Below are 18776 nucleotides of genomic sequence, written 5' to 3' on the forward strand. Positions count from 1 at the left end.
ACTGCTTAGCCTTAATAATGGATAATCTAAACACGGAGCTAATTCACGAAACGCATAGCTTCTGCATAGAAAGTACCAGTGGAGAAATCTTAAAAGTATTATAATATTTAATCTGTCAAGGAAGAATGTTATTGGCATAAATTTTATGTAAATTTTATTAGCGAAGAAATTCTGTGTCGGGGGACGAAAAAACTGTAGTTTATGATAGAACAAGACTCAATAGGTTTTATTTTTTTTTTAGAGAAATATTTTTTACACGTTAATTACCAAAAATTCTTGGTAGTTGGACACCATACATTTTGGGCACCATTTCTTTATTAAAACAAAACAATTAATCACGGTTTTCAATTATAATGTTAAAAAAAAGGATTTTAAGATACTATTGATGATATCTCAAAGATAGTTCAGTCTATTTTAATTGATCTTTTATCCATACTAATTTTATTAAAAATATTTCTGGATTCTCACAAAAATCAATTTTTATGACATAAATCTAATTTGTTTTATAAAAGAATAACTGACGTAACTTCGACATATCGCGGTTCGACTGATCAACGATATTAGGTGTTTTATAATTTATATTTACTGCGCTTCTTCTATTATACTTGTTTAAAACGTCTTAGAATTTTCTTGCAGCTGTTTCTTACGGCATTTTCAGTTCTTTCAAATGCGTGCGAAAGAAAACAGCTTCGAATCTGTTAGCATATGCAACATCCATCGTTAAATATGTCGTTCTCTAGTAAAATCGGACAATAATTAAGATTCTCTATAAAAAAATGTTTGAAGTAACGATTCCTAAAAAGTTTCGGTCACGCTCTTATTAGACAGATTATGTTGTAAAATTGATAAAAAGTATCAAAGGTGTCGCTAATAATTGACAATGGTGATAAAGGACGATTTTTTAATACAAAAGTGTTGTAGAATCGATTGTGTATATTAGATATTACGTACTTTTTCCATTTTTTACAAGCTTATAGTTAAAAATTTATATTAATTACACTTTTATTGAATAGATTGCATGAATATTGCAAACAATTGGGTTGAAAATTATTTTGAATCAATTTAAGTGATCTTTATTTAAAAATTATACCTTGGTAGAAATTATATCTTGAAGATACTAAATGATTATTGGTAATGGTGGCAACTGAACCATATAATTGCAATTTAGTTGTAATCGAACGCTGTAAGTGTATTGTTACCGTCATAGTTTCAAAATTAAAGCAATTTAAAGTTACACCGGTCGTCCTTTTCCTCGACGTATTTCAATATCACGTATTTACTATGGTAAAAAGAAAGTTGATTCTTTCTGGTGAATGCGCAGCGGATTGAAGATAGTGGATATATCTATCAATCACGTTTTGAGCTCATTTACAAAAATTACGCGTTCGTGTCGCAAGTAAGCTCAATTTCTGTTTGGAAGTTACAGATTCTCCGTTATTATGCGCAATAAGTCACATTTCTTTTTGTACCACATGATATTTATATATAGTTTCAACAACTAAAAAAAATTATTTTAAGATTCTTATCCCAGTAAGTAGTATTTAATAATAACTGTAACAAAAATATCTGAATAAAATAATCTAAATAAAATAGAATAATAGAGAGAAAATGAGAATTGTGGTGCAAGAATAAATAGTACAAAGAAATTTATAATAAAAAAGTTTATTTTCTTTTCAATAACATATATTATCAAGGCTACTATCTTAAGTACTGTGACAAAATTGTCGCTCATTATTTAGAAAAACATTATTAATAAATAAAATTGATTAGAACAAACGTTGATGTAAAATAAATGTGAATTTTAAGATGCAGTATTTCATTAGAGATGAAAAGGTTTTAATAAGGTTTGGTTAAAAAAATTAAAAACTGATAAGAGAAAAGTAAAAGTGTAAGCAGAAAGAGCTTTGCGATCTTTTCTTTGCATTCCATTATGAAACATCCAATTTTTCTAATTTGAGATTAGGTAAAACTTTCCATTTGGAAGTGTACTGACTTCGCTCATCCATCACTCATGCATTTATTTATAATATTATATTTCTATTACTAATTATTTTTCTATTACTATCATATTCTATGTTACTATAGGGTGATATTCATAGTCCATTCTTATTTTAAGACTATCTTTAGTAATGTCTTAAAATGATATACAGTTTTCTGATTCATTCACGATATCTTAAGATTATATATTTACTTAAGACAATCATAAATACAACAACTGACTATATATGAATATCGACCTATTGTCATTATTTCCTTTTATTAATAGCTTTGAAATTAATAAGGAACGTCAGCTAAACTTGCATTACTTTCATTCAATATTAAAAACGTAATTATAAAAAAGGATATGGGAAGGTAAATTTTTGTCATATTTATTTCAAGATTAAATAAAAACAATAATTATCTCTTTTATAGAGAAGCTATGCGTTTCGCGGGTTATTTCTGTGTCATTCATTAGAATGCCATTGTTTCATAAACATTGCAGTTGACTTCATCAAAACTAGAAGCAGCACACACATGATATTCAAATTATTTCTTGTGTAGACTACTCTAATGAATTACAAGATCATCTAATATATTAATTGATCTAGTTTACACTTACACCGTGTGATCTGATCTATAATCTAACCTATGTCCTAATTTAAAATAGGCTTTCAACTAAACGTTTGTATCATATAGATCTATGATACTTTTGGACCTAATCTCTACCGCATTTTGTCCATATATGATTGCTAATTACAAATTATGTTTCTAATAATATTTATTGCACGTTATGTTTATAATAACTTGTTTTACAATTGTATTATGCATAATTGTATGATAACAAAACTTATCTATCAGTATGCATTCTAAACTTTACGCATTTAGACTTTAAGTCTACCTGCGTTTACATTACGCGTTACATCTCGTTAAATCGTGCGACCTGAGGAATCGTGAAGAAAGGACATGACCAAGCCAAGTCGGATTGCTTCACAAACGTTTACACCATCACAGCCTATTGTGTTTAGATCAAATATAGGTGACGAACTAAATTCACGATGTGTTCAGATTATAGATAATTAGGACTAATACAAGCAGATAAATGAGTTCTTGCGATACGATAACTGAATTGTACTTTTTAATTTATATCGATGTTTTTAATCGTTAATGTTTTCTCACATATAATTTTCAACAATTCTAAAAGAGTTTTTATAGAAGTATTTTGCTATAGTTCTATAATCATCCTTACGTAACAAATTGAGCTATATATGTACAAGATCTCAGTCCCCCGTAACTCGCGGTCTCTCGTAAAGTATCGCTGCGCTTGTCTTACAAGTAAATCTATCCAAGTGTGACACTCCAATTTTGATGAGTTTTTAGTATGTTGTTCTCCAGATAAAAATAAGCTGCACGTATTTTTTTATACGTGCCCATACGTTTTAAGGGGTGAAACACCTTTTGCAAAAAATTAGTTTTTCACTTTCGAAGTGAATATCTTCGAAACTATTAGAGGTAGAGGACAATTTCTAAAATAAAAATTGAATGGCTTCAAGAGTGCTTGCACACACACATACACACACACACACACACACAAAACCGTACCTCCAGATTTAGTACGCCCTCAGTACTATTAATTGTTATCTGATCCACTCTGATTATTTTGATCTCCATCTTGTATTATACGTTTTGTATAACATTTCTTTTCTATTGGGAGTACAAAGTTCGGTCCGTTTTTTTGTGTTCGAAAATGCATTTATTTCAAAACAAAATGAATGAACAGATTAATTAAAGTATTGTCCATCGCTGGCTACTACTGTTTCCCATCTCTCAGGCAATTTTCGAATTTCATCTCGAAAAAATGACTCGTCTTTGGAGGCGATCCAATTTTGGAGCCAATTTTCGATTTCTGCGAAAGAAGTGAACCGGTGGACTTGCCAAATCGTGCTGCATCCTTCGGAACAACCAGTAATCAGAAGGAGCAATACGGCGGGTGCGGTAAAACATCCCATTTGAGCGTTTCTAAATATTTTTTTACGACTTTTGCGACATGAGACCGAGTTGTCATGAAGAAAAATAACTTTATCATGTCTTTGCTCGTATTCCGGCCGTTTTTCTCGCAATGCACGGCTCAAACGAATGGATTGTAGCCGATCGCCCGTAATGGAATCGCCAGGTTTCAGCAGCTCATAGTAAACAACACCCCTTTTGATCCCACCAGATACAGAGCATGATCTTCGAACAATGAATATTCGGCTTTAGTGTTAATGTGTTGAGATCGATGACAACGATTGACCGGGCTTAGCGTAGTATTTTTTCTTCTTGGGGTTGTCGTAGAATATCCACTTCTCATCTCCAGTCACAATCCAATATCAAAAACCTTTTCTTTGTTGCTTTTGAATCAGCTGCTCGCAAGTGAAAAACTTTCTGTGAATCGCCTTTCAACGTCTCTTGGTTTCAGTTCATAAGGCACCCAATTTCCTTGTTTTTGAATCATTCCTATAGCTCTCAATCGTACAGAAACGGCTTGTTTGAGTTACTCCCAATGATTCTGCAAGCTCCTCTTGCGTTTGACTCTGATCTTCTTCGAGTAATGCCCCTAATTCTTTGTCTTCGAATATTTTGGCTGTCCAGAACGAAGCTTGTCTTCAACGCTGAAATCTCCATCCTTGAAACGTCGAAACCATTCCCTACATGATTTATCAGTTGGAGCAGTGTCACCATAAACTTCGACAAGCATTCGATGAGCTTCAGCTGCATTTTTCTTCCAATTAAAGCAGAAACTTAAAACCTCCCGTAAATGCTGATTGGTTAACACAAAATTCGACATTTCAAACACAGTAAAAATCAAGGTTTTTGTATGAAACTCAAAGCGATATAAACTGAATCAAACTGAATATTATTAGCAGATGAAACCGCCAAAATCAGCTGTCACTATGAACCATTCACAACAGCCGAAACCATCTTTTAGAAAACGGACCGAACTAATTTGTACTCCTAATAATATATACATATATTCTAAAGATTTCCGCATAAGCGAGATTTCTGTCCAGCCATACCACCAAATACATGCCCGTCCGTCGTGGTCGCTAGACGCGCGGGAAATTTATTACGGCGGCAATGTTTATATACAACGAAAACAAATTCCCCGGCTGAGCAGTATCTCACCATAGCTTGCATTTCGCGGTAGGTAGACACGCGATCTTTAGAAATTATCTCGTTAATTATTGCGAAAATTGATATACAACTTTTTGACTCAGTCGATTTTACGGGAAGTTCTTCATACGAAAATCGTCTTAAAATTCTGAGACAACCTGTATATGAGTATTAAAAATGTTAAATACTATTTAAATAAATCAAGACTCACAAACTAAAAAATTTTAACAAAATATAAAAAATAATACTTAGAACACACAATAATGGTAAGAAATTAATTTAACGCGATGGAATATAATTAATATTTATAACATATACAATATTATCATTACTAAAAAATTTGTGAATTATAGAAAATTTAATCATCTTTTTCAAATCGGTATTGATAGCAATAAGTTAATAAGATTAATTTAAAAAATATTTATTATTGCTGCTCGTTATCTTTTGCCATGTTTCCAAATTTTATAAACCTACTTGCCTTGCCTTTGTATCTTTTCCAACAGGACATCAATCGTTATTGTATTAATGGAGAATGATTAACTTCCAGATGTTTTGTAATATTGAGGCCGAGTCTTCACACTTTTAGTTTTCTAAATAAAAAAAAAATAAAATAAAAATAAGCCAAAATAAGGAAATCGAATTTACACCGTTTTAAATACGATGAAATCACAAAGACATTCTACACTCGTATGCGACGCGGTATCGCAAGAGATTGCGTAAATATAATAGAAAACAGAAATTATCGCATAACATTAAAGAATATAAGGAGAAAGACGATTAAGAAGTATAATAATATAGATTATAATAACATATATCTAATAATGTACATACTATAAAAATATAGATAAAGAGCAAGACAAAAATAATTACTGAAACAAAGGTAACAAGACAGATAAAAAAAGAATAAGAAAGTTATATAACAGGAGAATGGGAGTGCTAGGTCCAGCTACACCACAAACAGGACATTGATGTGAGATTGGATAAGACGGATACGCCACTGAGATATAGGTATATACTCGACGATACTGGATTTAACGATTCGCGGCAAAGAATCATGATCATAGTTCGGACGAGGAATAAGGTGTAGCAGGAACCGCAGCCCGCCCTGATGCTAGCAGTTCCTACCTGCTGGGCCTCCAACAGCTAGGCCGAGCGGATTGTAGGTCGATGATGCGGCTAGTACGGCTGAAGTGGTCAGCGAGGCTAATGGTCCGGTGCCGGGCCCACTTCCCGGATTCACGGCATTCATCGAGGTGACGCTGTTTATGTTCGATGTGCCTATCGTGCTAGTAGCAGGAGTGGACGAAACCGCTTGTAGTAGTCCCGCGAACATGCCGAAGGGATTTGGTGGATGAAGCGGTACTGTTTGAGGTGGTGGTGTCGGCGATGCTGAAGCCACTGACGCTGGCGTGGACGAAGCACGGGGCGTCAAGTCGAGCGGAGCCCCGGATGTCGGTGGACTAGTGCTCTTGTCGCTACCGTTGTATCGATGAAAGGACGGCGACCTGGCCACGTTCGTAGTCGTGGCCGTCGTTGTGATGGTTCTTACTTGGTTCTCGAGCGCCGCCAATGAAGTCGAAAATATAGGAAGCGTTACGTCCTTGTGTTCGGCCGTATCTTCACTTTCGTGATCTTGATCCTCTTCGATTTCGATGCTACGCCTATCGCGATTCAATTCGCACCTCTCATCGTCCTCTCTGTGATCTTGCTCCTCATCTTCTTGATCTTCCATCTCTTCGCTATGTTCTTCCATAAATCTCTGTCGCTGAGATTCCTCTTTCGTTTCGATGTCGCTCTCCTGCGATTGTTGCTCGATGGCCGTTTGCCTGGATGGAGGGAATCCTAAAGAGAAGCCTGTACTGGTCGGATGTATCGGTGGAAATCCTTGAGGAAGAAAAGATGCCAACGGATGGTAACCGGGCGGGAACTCATTGACTTCTGCAGCCTGAATCTGTTCCGGACTGAGATCGGTAGGTTCTCCGGTATGAAGACGTATGTGTTGCTGCAATACGAGAGAGTTCGTAAATTTCTTGTGACATACAGGACACTGATGCAACACTCTTAGTGGTGGTTTAGCTCTGTGCACTCCCATATGGGTTTTCAGATTGCCCTTCGTCGTGAAAGCACGACCGCAAATTTTACACTTGAAGGGACGCTCGCCAGTATGAGTGCGATAATGCATCAGTAACGCGCTTTTGCATGAGAGCACTCTGTGGCAAACGATGCATTGATTGGGATCGCTCAGTTTATGCTCGATATTGTCGACTAGTTGTTGTAGCTTGGACGTCTCTGAAGTTTTCGTTATCTCAATTAAGCTCTCCCAGGAATTGTCATTGCTGCCCGGCCGTGGTAGTAAAGTTGAATAAATCGCTGGATCCTTGGCAGGATCGATCATTTCATTTCCGGATATCGTGATTGGTCCTGTCTGTGTAGAAACAGGAAGATGAGGAATTTGATGATGAGCCGGGGGACCTGGAAACAGGATTCCGGCGAAAGATGTCTGTAGACTACCACTACTCGCGCTACTACTGGCTGGCGATGCTCCTGGATATGTCACGATCTGTTGAGGTAAACGATTGATTGTACCTCTGCTTGAAAGGTTTTCCGGCTGCTCTTCTATTTCCTCGTCCACTTCCATCTCTCCGTCGCCCTCTAAACGTCCACTGATCTTGCTGTCCATACTACAATCCTCGTACGTTTGCGGCTGGGATGGTGGATTCACGGATTGAGGTGAATTGAGGTATCGTCTCGTAGTGTCCTCAAAATCTTCGCTCTCTTCCTCCGCGGCTTCTTCCGCTTCCTCGGGTTCTCTCTTCGGTGTTATTCGCTCAGCGCCTTCCCGACTCATCGGTCGTTGATACTGCTCCTGTCCGGGTGATCTCTGTTCGAGTTTTATCTCCTCTCTCTGCTCAAGTTGCTGTTTTTGATGTTGTTGATGGAGATTGTCATGAAAGGAATGACGAGAATTCAATAGGGCAGCGGGAGAAGTGGGAGACGTCAGTGGAGCGGTCGTTATAGGTTTACTAAGATTCTCCGGTACATCTTGATCGTCCCGATGATTAATAACTGGAGATCGATAAAGGGGCGTCATATTGGATAAGGTGAGACTCAGAGGCATGGGTGGTTGTGGTGGGAGGAAACCGTGCGTTGATGCCGGATGAAACGAGGGGTGATGAGAGGATGGTGGTGGCGGCGGCGGCGGCGGAGATGGCATCGGCCTTCCGGAAGCAATTTGCTGCAAGAGGGGTGGGTGGTATTTATCTAAATGTTCTGGAACGGGATTCGGATTCATCTTAACATGTGGAAATTTGGCCGTGTGCCTTTGGAAGTGGACCTTCAGGTTGCCCTTGGTCGTAAACCGACTGCCACATACGTTGCACTTAAAAGGTCGCTCACCTGTGTGGGATCGTATGTGGATTTGTAGCGCCGAGTCGCTACCGAAGACTTTGCCACAGAAGCGACATCGATGCTTGAAGAAGGGCTCGCCGCGACCACCGCTTGATTTCGAATCGTAAGGAGATAGTCGCGAGCCCTTGCCTCTAAACGCTAGCTCGTCGGCCAAATTGTTAGCCAGTCCTTGACTCGCATTATCCAATACTTCTTGGGTACGTTTTTGAAGAATGTCCAGAGTATTTGGCTCGTGAAGCGGAGGCGGGTCGGTGTTCGTTATGATCGATGAAGCGAGGGAAGCGCTTATCGAGCAATGCGGTATCTGATGTGACATCGGCATCTGGCTGCTGGTGGTCGTAATGACAGTTGACGTCGTGCCGGACGAAGATAAGGGTAGATTCAAAGGAGAGGCGCTGCTCGTCGAGGTCGGTCGTTCCTGAAGTAGATTCGGTGTCAGCGGCGCCGGTGACGTTTGCTGATGATGACTTGGTGGACGAGAAGAAGGAGGTGACGCGAGACTTGACAATGGTTTCGGATGAATAATAGGAGACGACGAAGCCTCTTTGTTATCGGTTGACTCCGTCGACGATTGCATTACCGATTGCCCATGAGTGATCAATAATTGCTGCTGAAGTTGTCGAATCAGCTGTAATTGTAATACCTGTTGATTCTGAAGGGTGCACAACGTGTTTTCCAGAAATGCCAGGTCTTGTAGCGCCGCTTCGCTGTCTGCCCCAGTAAGAGCAGTGGCAGCGAACTGAGCGACCGCCACTTTTGTATTCTGAAGGGCTTCGAGGGTGACGTGACTAGTTCCAGCTGGTGGGAATATAGCGGTAGGTAGGCCGCTCTCCACAAAATTATTATTGTTCTCCGCGTCTTGTCGATGATGAATCTGTTTGCGCGAACCCTCCTCATCCTCATCCTGCTCGTCTTGTTCATCAATACCTTCTTCCTCATCCTCTTCCATAGGATCATCGTCGCCCTGATGAGATCTCGTCGCTGTGAGATCCACGGCTTCCTCGCCACCTCCTCCTCCACCACCACTCTCTTCACCGTCTGATGTAAAGTCATTTTCTTCTCCTGCAAAATAAAATAATAAAAATTGATAAATAAAAAGCCATTGTGTTTGTCTATAATTTATATCAGTTCATGTATACTATTCAGTGATCACGTACGTTTTGTCTTTTATAAATGATGCATGTATGCTTAATAGATTTCACGTGAAACCTCAAAAAGCAAGGTTAATACATTTTTCACATATATATGCGAATATTCGTAAGCTGATAACTACGACCGACCAACATTAAAATGAGGACAGATACATCAGCACCTGTGCTTTTGAAGTTTCACTTGACGATTAACATAAGCGCCAAGGTTAGCATGAAAGATAAGTTGACATCCTATATACATATTACACTCAGGATGTACGACAAAAACAGAATTTTTAATGATGGCGATACAAACGAGTTTCCGGTTCTTTATATCGCAATATATTCTCTATATAAAAAGTAATCATATATTTATTAGAATGAGAGAAAAAAAGAAATGAACTACTCTATTTATATTAAAAGGATATCTTAATATTATACGTATAAAATATATTTATTTAGAAATTAGTAATAATATAAAAATTAACGAAAAGTGTGTAATGTATATGCTTGAGTACGTTTCATACTTTTTTCTTTCAAGGATAGGCGAATTAGATAAAATATCCTATAGTGTAGGTAAATATACAGTATAATAATATCAGCAACTATAATATAATACCAAAAAATAAATATTATTGATATATATTGTAAAATATATATTATAATTAAATAAAATTACAATTGGTTTTTTAAATGTGTAAAGTAACCTTAGGTAGTTATTTAGTTAATTATATACTAATAGCCTTCCATTTTGTATCATAAAGATTCAAAATGTATGCAAATAAATCATCACTATTAAAAAAATTTATTTACAATCCTTTAATATTTTGTTAAAAACCGTTAAATAAAAAATGAATAATAAGGAATTCGATACTTAAAAACATACTAAAAGAAACACACACACACAGAGCGTAGAAGCGTATTACTGAATTGTAATGATTAAATCTCGAAGTTTATTTTCTCTAATTCGAATAGAAATATATTCAATAAAATGCAGAACAAGAAAACTTCAAATACTTCAATTTTTTATCATACGATTTTTCAGAGTCGAGAAAAGTAGAAAGACATCCGCTTAGCAACAATGCATTCCAGAAAACGGTGATAGATATAAGTCTATCTCACACTTCAGAAAGACATTTGACTTTAGATAATGAACAAACTATTTTAACTCTTACTATAGAATTCCATCCTTAAAGAAAGTATTATTATGCAGTACTTTTTTTATACAAATGTTTTGATATTAGTTTTTATTTCTATTATAATATTTCAGTTTTAATAAAGAGCTGTCTAAGAGAATAATAATAGATCGAATAGTATAGCAACTGATATTTTTTAATGGATAACAGTGTTTAAATTCATAAATTGAAGTCAGTCTATGATGATCGAAAATCTTGTATATCTATTATTGTACATACATAATAAATTGTTATTTGATAAAACAACGTCAAATAGCCGATAAGAATCTATTGATATACAGTTATATTAGCAAATATAGGTTTTTTAGAACTTACAAAAAATCCCAAACATTTCGACCATGGCGTTTAGACTTTCTCAATGCTAATTTACACATGGAAATTTAAATTATATAAACGATAGTTGCAAACAACAGAAAACATTTAAAAACAAGTTCTTAAAGCCGCAAATTGAACACGTAAATAGATGATTCGTCGGATCACAAAATATGTAAGACACACCAGATATATAAATGTATGGTAAGTCACGAGAAGAATTCAATTATCGCAAAAGATGCCGATTGTTATTCAACAATAATATGTAGATTACAAAGTTATCAAATAACTTGTGAGATCAAAAATGTATGAATGTATCCATTATAACGAAATCCATTAAAAATTAAACAAACATAATTAATGACATTTGAATTAATGACATTATACGTATCATTAAAATCACCACTTTCCGACCGCTTGTATCTCCAGAACGGCTTGACCGATTTTAAATTTTTTTGGCTCTGTGGCAGCCCGCCACCAGAGGTCCAAAGAAGAGACTCGCGCCAATTTCTCGCATGTATTCGAGACACGTGAAATCCTTTCATATAGAACCTCGATCTAAGACTCCCCTGAGGCAGGCTCCTTACTGACGAGTCCAGTAGTGAGGATCGGGACGAAACGCCGCGGTATAGATGACAACATTTCGCATAGGTCCACAAGGGGCCAAAGCTCAAACTACTCGTAGCGATGCCGCCTTTCAGGACATATAACGTTTAATTCAAAATTTTTTATATTTTAGTAGTTATACATCCCCCAAAAATGGACTTTGATGGCTCGAGATAAGAGACTTGTAGTGTCTTTCAGTTTTGAACATGGGCGGAGATACTACCGCGTCTCTTTCACTAAAAGGAACTCAGTGATTAATGAATATAAATTTTGACTTTCTACTAAATGTGAAAGAAATGAAGTATCTTTTAAATAAATGGTGACAGTGACGGTGAAAAATGGATGAAAAATCGATATAACAATGTAATGGGGATCCAAGAAAAGATTCAGGCAAATCGAACTATTAAGATATTTCGGATGCGATCCACTTAACGCTGCAAATGCTTCGTTGACCAATCAGAAGAAAGAATTTTACAAATTGACCAATCAAAGAATGCTTCAAAGCATTTGCAGTGTGAAGTGGATCGCACCCTTCGAAGCTTGATCTTCATTCAAAGAAACTTATGACATATAACTAATGATGTTAGAAAGACATCACATTATATAGGGTGTTCCGAAAGTTTCTTTCAATCGCTTTTGTGTAGAACTCTAAACATTTTTTCAAAATTTTTTGTTAACTTTTTAATACTGCATTTTCTTATTGGCAACTATTTTTACCAAAATAAGAAATACAGTATTCAAAAATTTTGGAAAAATTCTGAAAAAATGTTTAGAACTTTATGAGAAGAAAATAAACAATTTTTATCTCTCGCTATTTTTCTGTAAAGCTGATAGTATTTGAGAAAAAAATTATTGAAGACCAATATTCAGCTATCTTTAAAAATTAATATCTCGTTAACCATTGCGAAATTTACAAAATGATAGAGAACTTTTCGACTCAATTTAGTCCATTCTATATACACAAAAGCGATTGGAAGAATCTCTCGGGACACCCTATATATTGCGTCAAGCAGTCAAATGCTTATAAATATTCATGATTGAATCAACTGAAGCAATCGACAAAAAGTATCAAGAATTGATTAGAAGATATAACATTCGGTTAGATATAATTTAAGACCCCCAATTTTTGTGTCGATATATGCTCATATATCCTTCTTGCTTAGTAGGATCGCATCTTATCGATCATGCTAAATCGATAACAGGTATAAAATATTCTGCCTTAAAAGTCGCAGTTAGGTTATAATGAGATTGTATAATTTTTTAAGTGCTATCAAATCGTTGAAATTTTTTTATTATTAACTATAACATTTAATTAATTATTAAAAATTTTCTATTCACATCTTGCATATCTTCTACAATAACTTCTATAATGATTCTTACAATACTTCACTTAAAGCTTTTATCTTGCTGAGTGTGTGTGTGTCCAGTTCATTTTTTAAGATAAAAGGGATGTCTCACAAAAGAGATGTGCCGGATGTACTTTGTAATGAACGATGGACTTCATATTTTTTGACTATGAAAAATGATGTCAAATAATAAATAGAAATGACTTACTGATCTTTTCTACTGTTTTGCCATTGTAATCTTTACAAAAATTACAAAAGAAATACAAAAATATGCTATAAAATTCTTTTTTGAAAAATTTTAGAAAGTTTAAAGGAATTTTCTATTTTTCTTAGCACGTTGAAGAAAATATCGAAATAGAATAATTAAACAAAATAGTTAGCACTATTTAAAGTTTTAAATTCGTATATAAAACTTCTTTTTGAATTCTTTATAATACAGATATTATAAATTTTAAGGGGGAACATCAGGGTGACGGTCGAAAAAAAAGGCTCTTTTTGTGAATTTTTTTTTTTTAAACTGATAGCTTGTATGAATTATTGTTTTTATATATGCGAAGTACATACATTTACGAAATTATTAAAAAAAATTCATTAAATAATATTAATATTTGTAGCTTCAGTATTCATTAATGTGTACCTCGTCTGAAAAAACATGGGTGCACGGATGCTCGTGCTGCTTCTGAACGGGAGGAGCTCTGAAATAAATTTTTTGTATTTTATTTTAAAGTATATGAGTGTAGTTTCAGTTGCATGTACGGATTTTTTGATAAAATAATTTTAGACACCACATTTTAATGATGATAAAAAAAAGTAAAAAACACTATAATAAATAATTCAAGAAATTATGTCCATGATATACTCTTGTTCAAAATATTATATATCATTGGATAGCTTTCTTCTTGTAAATAACATCAGAGGTAGACAGAGTATAAATATTTTTTTTACTCTTAATAATTCAAAGAAAATGTGAAAATGTTTAAGAAATTGTTTTCTATCCAAAGTTTTAATTTTCCTATATGATTAAAATAATTTCTTTATTTTGATCAGCTATGATGTTATACTATGAAATTATGATTGAAACAATTAAAACAAAGTCAATTTAAAAACAGTTGACTTTGCATGAAATTCAAAAATAATTTCGTATAAGATTTCGAGATAACGAAAAATATAAACTATTAGCTATTGAATTATTTACCTATTCAAGATAAAACAATATATTTTACACATTTTCTCATCATATAAAGAGCAAATAAATATTTAAGTTTCTAATGTTAAGTCAATATATATGTACTTATGTAGTCCTACTGGATATTTGTTGATCTCGTAAGTTGCAAAAAGTCTTCTTTACTCTCTGAGCGCGTAGCTTTACAGGGCCCATTATCCGTGTTTGCACATTTTTAATAATATTGTCTTTGGGTTGCTTCTTCATTTTATACAGACAAGACATATTTCACTATCCCTTGTAGAAAAGTATTATTGAGCACTAGGAGTATTTTGAAGCACTACTTACTACAGCACTACTCACCACTACTGTACTGCTACACCACAGGAGAGCGTTAAGGAATTATACTCAGATAACTTTTGTTACTAATATATGTAATGTAAAGACAGTAAACTATAGCCTAGAATTACCTAAGTGTAATTTCTGAACGCAGCCCAGCACTACTGCGCTGATAGTAGCTTTTCTAGAAGGGTAAAAATGGTGCCTACTATTAAATATATATCATATATATATATTCAGTCAGACAAAAATCGGTGAAACTATTTCAAGATAAAAATAAGAGCAAGAGAAAAAAGAAAGATACGAAAAATGATATCTAAAATTATTTAACTACACTACAGTAAATGACGTATTGGAAACTGCGAGCATTATTAGATATCGTACAATATTACTGAGGACGATCGAGGATCAATTATTTGGTAAGGTAATAGTCTTATGCGAGGCAACGCCACCATCTACAGGCCCCACCATCATCAATGCGACGGAGGTGGCAGTGGAGTGGCGATTTCCTCTATGTCCCACCACTCCGGATATACCACAGCGTGAACTTCCACCACCACCGTCGCTTTGTGCCTCGGTTATGACATGGAAGGCGGTGCGGTTCATAAATCAGGGGGAAAGGGGGCGGCGCTTGCACGAGCCACTCACCGTCGAGTTATTAATTATTATCCAGTGCGCCGGGCGCGCGATACCCGGCCGTCGCGGCGTCGACGAGCTCGCCTCGTCGCGCCACCGCCTACGCTACCGCGTTTAACCCTCCTATCCCCCAGATGTTCACCAGCAGCGGGTGGTCCGGAATCGCGACGCGCCGCGCCGCACCTCACCGCGATCTGCGCTCGATTCTGCTCGTCGCGCCACGCAAGAATCCAGCCATTTCCACGAGTGAATTTGGCCGTTGCGTTTCCGTGATTTCTGAATGGTGGTTTAGCAAAAGCCCGACGGAATCGATGCTGCGTGACCTTCGTCGTAGCCACACGATCGTGGCTCTCCATGTCGCAATTGCAGCACGTGTCTACCAAGATTTTTCTAGCTTCAAATATCATAAAAGCGGATTTGATTTTATAAGTATCTGAGTCGAATAAAGGTCCATTTTGAAATTTATTATTTAAAAACGCATATCTAGATAATGTATGCTTAAAAAATATGCCTCAAGTGCCTTGTGTCTAATAACGCAAACAATCCACAAAAAAAAAAGATAGTGCTTGGAATTATTATTGAACGATCAAATCTTCCAATTTATCGACTATAAATATTAGAAGACTATAAATATTAGAAAAAAAAAGAAGAAAAATGGATTAAAAAAATAATAGGAGAGAGTTACTGAATGCAAACTGTTGCTTAAATCGTACCTCATTAATATTTATTTTATTGCTTAATATAAACAATATTTAATAATAAAAATATGAGATAAAAAAGAGTACCCCTCTACAAAGAGTAATATGAACAAAAATTATAAGTTACGTCCTTGTCTTTTCATTATTGTTGTTTAATAAAAAAAAAATTATTAAATATTTTATCTTTTTTCAATAAGTTATCAAAACTAGATAGTAGTTAATTATTAGGTAGGAAAAGAGCGGGGTTATATTATAGTTGTGACATTTCTTATTGAAATTATTATAAATCTTTATGCAATTATCAATAGAATAATGAGAATTGTTTTGAAATGTTACATGTCCATCTGGCTTAATAATTAAATATTTATAAATTCTTAATATGTTTCATAACAAAAATTTTTGTTGATTATTACAAAGAGGCAAAGTGGCTCAATAGATCTATCTCATCCGTGAGCTCTGATGAGCAACCTCAAAAAGTAAGTTGATGAAGATGATTGTTTAATAAGATTATTTTTTTTAAATGAAAGGGGATTATGGGTATAATCAAACCTCTATTAATGTTTTCATCCTATGTATAATAATTTGTATTATTCTCTTTTTTGTTTTAATGAAACTGTTTATTAAACTGAAACCTTTATTCTTTATAATAAAAATGAAACATAAAATATATTAATAAGAAATAAACACCTTTAACGGTCTAGCCGGATCTTGAGTGCTTTTTTGCATAATTCTATGTAAATTTACATACTACGTAAGTATAATGTATAAATATATTATAAATAGTGTAGATGCTTACGTAAAAGCACTTTAATATAATATAAGTCATTCAGCATTATTAAAATCGTTTTAAGATGTTTATCAGCATCGAGTTGTTAAATTGCTAATCAATTTAATTTATGATATTACTGCGATAGTTCAGTAAAGTTTGTATTTCAAGATCAAAGATCATTTCAGTACGCAGTTTAAAGGATTACATACGTATAAGTACCTATATAAATTCACGTAGAATTATACAAGCACTCAAGATGTGGCATTTATCCTCTATTGGTTGATTGTGTATTCACATGTATGGTCTTATGAGAGCCCTAGTTTAATATTGTTTTATAAAATATCTTTAATTGTTAACATACAACAAAAGCATCAATGAAAACAGATTTCACTCAAACATCTGAGTTTATAATGTTATAGTTATTGTGGGGCATTCAGCCCAAAGCCTCATATTGATTAAAATATATATTTTTCTATAAAAAAAAACCGTAAATAAAATAGCAATTTAAACATTAAAGTTAAAAAATACAATAACATATACAGAAATCATATCTAATTATTATTAATTATTTCAATTTCCTGCACGTAGATAAGAAAAGAATACTCATCTTATAATTTTTACTTTTTATGCACAAAAACGAAAAAACGCACGTGTTCAGCTGTTGACAGCCGGATACAGATTATTGTATTCAATTGTAATCTCTGCTTAGTGCTATCTCATGTAAGTATATGTAGATATGCCCATACGTATTTATAATTACTTAGATATTTGCATTTTCTTTTGCTCAACCATAGCCTCGCTTTACTCTGTTATTTAATTATTAGGTGTATTAATTAATTCTTTTATTATTTTTATACTTTCAATCATTTTCATTCATAAATTGAATACTTTCGAAGGAGATTTAGGAGAGCTATAGCGATACCATTTAAGCGATCAATTGCCTAAATCGTACCTTTAGCAGCATTCATGTTACAAAAAGACATAATAAATTAATTTGTTATTGGTAAAAAGTTAAAACATATATGTAATAATAAATGTTCGAAACATCAAGCTGCAATACTCATTTGCGTACAAATCAGTATCACGTGGAAAACGCAATAAAAAAAATAGCTTAAATGATACGCTCGATTTGGCAATATAACCTCTTTTTACACGTTCATATATACCAGGTTCTATTTTTTTACCTAAAAAATCTTTTCTATTATTAAGGAAATTCTAAAGCTGTCTATATTATTGATTCAATAGGATTTACATACGATTTACGTGTCATTGATACATACACTATACACTGCTGTATAAATATCGCACACACATATACACATTTTCTAACTAATCTTTTGTATCAGATATCTAAGCCTAATTCACAACATTGTTTTTTTTTTGTTCATGTAATTCCAAACTAAGATTGTTTTATACGTACAAAGTATAAAACTTGTATATAAAGCAAATATTGTTACAAGTCGACATCTCTCTCTCAGAAGCTGATAACAAAATTGTAATTTTCCAATTTTTTATTCTATTTTTCAACATAAAGTCGACCGGTTTGAACTACATTATCGCTTATACTTTAATTGTATAGAAAAGGATTTTTTAATTTATATATAAAGACAGTTAGAAAAATACTTATTTGAATAATTGGTAAACCAGGCCTGAGGAAGAGAGAGAGAGAGAGAGAGAGAGAGAGAGAGAGAGAGAGAGAGAGAGAGAGAGAGAGAGAGAGAGAGTATAACCCACGCAGTTCTGGGGGGTCATCATATGTTTTATTGGAATAAAAGACATATCTCGGAATGTGGTCGTTTGAGTTTCTAAACAAGCGAATGAATGAAACATTACTAGTTTGCCTTGAACGTTTATAAAATATATTTAATTACTAATTAGTATAATTTAGAGTCTAATCTAAAGTATTTTGATCACTAATTAGATTACATAACATTTTAATCGCTATATTTTAATAGATTTATATATAAACTAGATTATTAAGACAGTTATAGGCGTTGAGAGAGGGGGGGGAGAGAGAGAGAGAGAGAGAGAGAGAGAGAGAGAG

At 34.4% G+C, this 18776-nt stretch overlaps 1 protein-coding gene across 1 annotated transcript in view; it reads right to left on the minus strand.

The window, feature by feature from the left end:
• salm (spalt major) overlaps nt 1-18776 on the minus strand; it is an 84146-nt gene that overhangs the window by 5362 nt on the left and 60008 nt on the right. Inside the window, exon 2 of the mRNA XM_018543634.1 lies at nt 6256-9600. Coding sequence (XP_018399136.1) covers nt 6256-9600 — 3345 coding nt within the window. The remainder of the gene's footprint in view (nt 1-6255; nt 9601-18776) is intronic.

This window comes from Cyphomyrmex costatus, unplaced genomic scaffold (assembly GCF_001594065.2).
Source record: "Cyphomyrmex costatus isolate MS0001 unplaced genomic scaffold, Ccosl1.0 scaffold394, whole genome shotgun sequence".
Classification (NCBI taxonomy): domain Eukaryota; kingdom Metazoa; phylum Arthropoda; class Insecta; order Hymenoptera; family Formicidae; genus Cyphomyrmex; species Cyphomyrmex costatus.